Raw genomic sequence first — 5206 nt, 5'->3', positions numbered from 1 at the left:
TTTAATCAGTGTCCAGGATTTACACATTGCGTAGATAAGGCCAACTGCCTCAGCAGGAGACAGGTCTGATGAGGTTTTACATGTCTGGTTGTTTCCTGATAACGAATCCTCGGCTGCTGCACAGCCACGGAGCATCCGGCAGTAAAAAGATACGAGTACTGTATTTTCATTTGTGCATTTCACAGAGTACCTGCGCAGATACTTCTTTAGGTGAGGTTACATAAATGTGCAATGCAGTGGCAGGCACCTTTACATAGGGACAGGCAGAGCTGTGTGGGGAATGATGAGGACAGTTTTTTCTTCTCATCAACAGTAGGATATTTCACCACAAAATATGGAAAAAAACAAAACAGTCTTCAAACTGACCTGGCCGTCACATTAGACAGTATTTAGTAATACTACATAGTATACAACCGAATATTAACAGAGGTGGATTGCAGTACTATAACCATGTATCAATGAAAGCAAAGACACACACACAGTGTTACTGTGGGGACAAAATCCCTCCAAACTGCTGACGTTGTTGACCTACTTAAACTCACCATGAGGACAATGAGACACAGTGAACTGCAGTTATAACACCAGCTGACCAGCTGGTCGTATTGAAAAGTTGAGTTGCTGAATCGGCGCGTCTTGGAGTAAGATTATTTGAATAAAAAGTGTCAGGTTCGATACCAATAAGAACACTGGGGTCGGTGCATCCTTAATTCAAGCCTCGAATAAATGAAGGTTTAATGACTTCATTTGTCCAACTGGAAAATGTGGAAACTGGGTAATCAAACTGACACGTCCAGTTTGCCAGTTAATTAAAATTTGTGTAAGACAGAGTTTATTTAGATTTAATTCATTTAAAAAACCTTTAAGTTGTTAGATGTTAATCTGGACTTTAATGACATTTTTGTTACACAATACTTTTAAGGACTGTCCCTGCAGTTTTTATTTTTTCCTTTTTTAATTTTAACCATAGATGTTTATTTACTAAACATTGAATTTAATTTGATTTTTTTTCAACCGTGTTTTCTTACTGTAGTCTTAACAAAGACTTAACCTCAGAGAAAGAAATGTCAAACACTGAGAGATTCCACCTCGGTGACTCTGCTTTGTTCATAACAATAACAAAGAAACACTCTTGCGTTCCCACAGTGATTGATGGCCCCACTCAGCTGATCGTACGGGACGTGTCAGACACCGTGGCATTTGTGGAGTGGACGCCGCCAAAGGCAAAGATCGATCAGATTGTGCTGCGTTATGGCCTTGTGGGAGGTGAGGGGCCACGGACCACCTTCCGCCTCCAGCCTACACTCAGCCAGTACACACTCCAGGTAAGTGAGTGTGTCTGTGTCTGAGTGTGTGTGAAATTCACAATGACCCGAGGTCACAGTGGTGATGGCACAGATACATGAAGTAGTAGTAAAAACCTACTGTATTCATCCGTGGGTTTAGACCTGGTGGTCTACATGTGAGTGGTTATTCTTTTTTTTTTTTTTTTGTATATCCCTGAAGGGGAATGGGAAAAACAGAGGGAATAATCAGGACAAATTGATGGATTCGATTAAACCATCCCTGTGTTTTTTTTTTCCTACCAAAGGTTCTGCGTCCTGGAGCCAGTTACGAGGTTTCTGTTAAAGGTTTGAGGAAAGGAAACGAGAGCGGATCCATTTCCACAGAGTTTACCACCGGTGAGGTCTGACAGCAAGCAGATGTGATGATAGTGGTGTGTGGGATTCAGTTCCTGCCTCAGGACAGAAACACTGACACATGGCCTAATTTAATTCCATACTGTTAATCTCTGTGTGATGACAGTCAACATCTGTGCAAGATGATGCTCTGCTCCATGTATGTATGTGTGTAGAGATTACATTAGATTCATTACATTTGGGTTAAACTGGTGTGGAATATTCCGTGTAAGTATTTATTAAAAACAGGCAGAAATCGTTACTAGATTCACTGTGTGCTATTACAAATACGTACAAACCAATCTGCTTCATCTTTCAAAGTATCTGAGTCTGCTACAAGATCCTTTGACACCAGCTGTATCTGTGCTAGATGCTTTTGAAACTGCTGATGCTTGCTTGTTCCCAGTCCCTGAGAATTGGTCTCAGTGTCCCCAACATTGTCAGCTTTATCGTTCTTCTCAGAAATTGATGCCCCAAAGAACCTGCGACTCGTGTCCAAGACCTCCACCACACTGGAGCTGGAGTGGGACAACAGTGAGGCAGAGGTATTGATCAGATATTGACACTGCACATGGTAATTATTTGGATGTTGCCTTCGATGGACTGACTGAAACACCATCTATTTTCCTTTTTTAACCCTGTAAAGCCTGACACAAATAGTTTTGTTTCTGAGATACTTTCTTTATATAATATATTTTATCTGTTTATAATGCTAATCCACTAGGGGGCAGACAACATATATCAGATCATATACTACAGGTTTGAAAGGGAATCATTGATTTTGTTGAAGTTATAGGTCTCAGAATCTTGTGCAGCAAATATTATACATAAAATCAGACCCAAAGACTTCGACCTCGAAAATCCAAGAGTGTAACAGTCAGTACATCTGTATTAATGTCGTCAGTGTAAACAAATTCATCACTGATTCTTGACATTTACTTGACTTGAAGCAGATTTAAACCTGACCGAATTCTTAAAACTTGTATTGGTTCTCTTAAACCGGCTGTAAACCAGAGTTACAGTGATATTTCTCACATCACAGGCAGACTTTTAAACACAGCAGATATATTCAGCCTCATGATTCTGCCGTTTTGACAGCAGAGAGCCGAGCCTCACTCTGAGCTAGTGGAGCATAAACCCAGCGTAGAGCGTCAACGATGCAGAATGAAATGATCTTCCTCGTGAAATATAAGTGTGAGTTTTAAATCTATGATTGTTTGCATGTAGGTGGAATCCTACAACGTGGTGTACAGCACCTTGGCTGGAGATCAGTACGATAAAGTGATTGTTCCGAGAAATGAGGGAGCCACCACGAAAACTGCTCTCACAGGTGAGTGAGGATGGAATAACTTTTCTTCCTTTTTTACATATTTATACATAATGCATATAAACAGTATGTAAACAAAGAGATCATTGTGTATTAGACTGGCTCGTGTGTGTGTGTGTTTTCAAATATTTTCCGAGGCTAACCCAAGGCTGACAGGTTGCTTATTGTATCTGTAGAAATACTTGTCGTCCTGGGGGTCTGTCGATACGCCGTCAGGGAAGGGGTCAGCTGAGATGTTTTTGCTGAAAGGTCACAGTACTGGAAAAGGGCAAAGTCAGCAACAGAACAAAAGCTAAAGGTCCCCGTGTCATTCTGTTCTGGGCATTGCAATTAATGTTCTCTCCCCTCTCGTTTCCTCTCCCTGCCTCTCCTCTTTCTCCACTAACAACCCGTGTCAGTGGTGCTGACTCCTAATTGCTTGTGCCTCGTGCCTTTTTCTGTAGCTTAAGGAAGTCACTGTTAACATTTCAACTTTATTCTAAGGTTTTCAGCCGCATGTGAAACAAATGGCCCTAATGTTCTGTATCTGACTTTGACAGAGTCTCGTTTTCAGCGGAGTTCTAATGGTTGTGGTTTAAAAAAAGCTTCAATAAAACAAGGCGATCAGATAGATCGGTAGATACCTGTGTTTCACACCTGTTTTTATTGGTCCAAATAATCCAAACAATCAAATTATGAATATGGAGACAAACTCAAGTACAGATTTTCTCTCCTATCGTTCTGTGAATTTCAGACCTACTTCCAGGCACAGAGTATGGCATCGGCATCTCCGCCACAAAAGGAAACAACCAGAGTACACCAGCAACGATGAACGCCAGGACCAGTGAGTAAATTGTGGCATAAATCACACTGTATGAAGCCGGTGATCCACTCATGCATTTACAGAGAGACAAATTAAGTAAAATACTGCCCCACTGCACTGGAAACCACAGCATCATAGCAGAAGGCTCGCCGGCCCATTTGTCATTTCACTTGTAATTCCGCGCCTGTGCTGTGGATCACTGCTCCCATTTCAACCATTTAAGGTGGTTTTAGTCAAATGAAGCTAAACTTTGGCCACACTTGTGCCGTTTGCAGAAGGTGTGTGACTGTTTAAATGTTTTCTTCTTGTGTCAAATTTCCCATTAAAGCGTTTTAATGCTGTGCTAATGCATGCTATTTTGCTAATGGCTCTCTCTTTGCCACTACGTGATCGACTGTCTGCATTTTTATAGACTTTTTAGTGTTTAGGGGAATGGACCTTATTCAAACATCTGTTTAAAATGAGAATGAGAAAGGCAGTGTTCTACTGCACCGTCCCACTGGGTAACACCTACGGCATCACTTCTTTCACTAATGGCATGGAGATGTTTTGCATATTACAACTTTATGTACCAGTTTTGTATATCTTTGACCTCTGCATATGCTATTTCTTTCTTAAGTTTAAAATAATTGATAATTCTAACGGCAAAACACACAGCAAAGCTCAAATGTGAGTTGTTAAAGGCCAAAGGAATTGTTTTCAACATTAACACTACTTTGTCGCTTCAAGGTCTGTGTTTCCAGTTGCTTCATCTTAATTTTGAGAGAAGCTTAAGGCTGTGGCACGGGACACAGATCCAGACTGTTTCCTGTGCAAACTGCTGCTTCCTGAAATCTGATGATAACCAAAATAATACTTCTGTTTGAAATTAAAGCCTCAACTGTAATCACATATTTATTCAATCCAATAACTGAAAACAGATTTTTTTTTTCTTTTCCCATAATCTAAGAGAACATTTAAGATTAAATGGATTTTACTCAAGAAATGATCCAAAGAAGCAGGTATTGACCTTGGGCCAAAGACAGCAGACACCAGAATCCAAATGATACACGATGTTAACAGCTCATGCAGAAGTGTTTTGATTTGAGAAAATATTTAGAGAAAGCATTTTGTAATTGTCATAAACTTTTTGTTTTGTTTTTTCAACATACTGTATGGGGTCACACGCCATTTGTCACGACAGAGCCTGTCTGTTTACTGTATGTTTATTTAAAAATCCTAAATAGTGAGTATAATGTTTCCAGTGAGTGTTTATCGGTTCCTACAATTTAAAAAAAAAAAAAAAATTCCTTTCATAATTTATCGTAGCACTTTACTCCTTTTATCTTTGTCTTTACGGCCCCCAGGAGACACACTGCCCCCCCCCCCCCCCCCCACACACCCACCCTCTCCATCGCTACA

At 40.4% G+C, this 5206-nt stretch overlaps 1 protein-coding gene across 1 annotated transcript in view; it reads left to right on the top strand.

Moving 5' to 3' along the window:
- Positions 1-5206, top strand: part of tnr (tenascin R (restrictin, janusin)) — a 118632-nt gene that overhangs the window by 76980 nt on the left and 36446 nt on the right. Inside the window, exons 14-17 of the mRNA XM_008333993.3 lie at positions 1589-1679; positions 2139-2221; positions 2904-3006; positions 3737-3826. Coding sequence (XP_008332215.2) covers positions 1589-1679; positions 2139-2221; positions 2904-3006; positions 3737-3826 — 367 coding nt within the window. The remainder of the gene's footprint in view (positions 1-1588; positions 1680-2138; positions 2222-2903; positions 3007-3736; positions 3827-5206) is intronic.

This window comes from Cynoglossus semilaevis, chromosome 20 (assembly GCF_000523025.1).
Source record: "Cynoglossus semilaevis isolate Cse_v1.0 chromosome 20, Cse_v1.0, whole genome shotgun sequence".
In the NCBI taxonomy this organism is placed as follows: domain Eukaryota; kingdom Metazoa; phylum Chordata; class Actinopteri; order Pleuronectiformes; family Cynoglossidae; genus Cynoglossus; species Cynoglossus semilaevis.
Note: the sequence above shows the minus strand (reverse complement) of the source record. Positions and strands in the feature narration are given on the sequence as shown.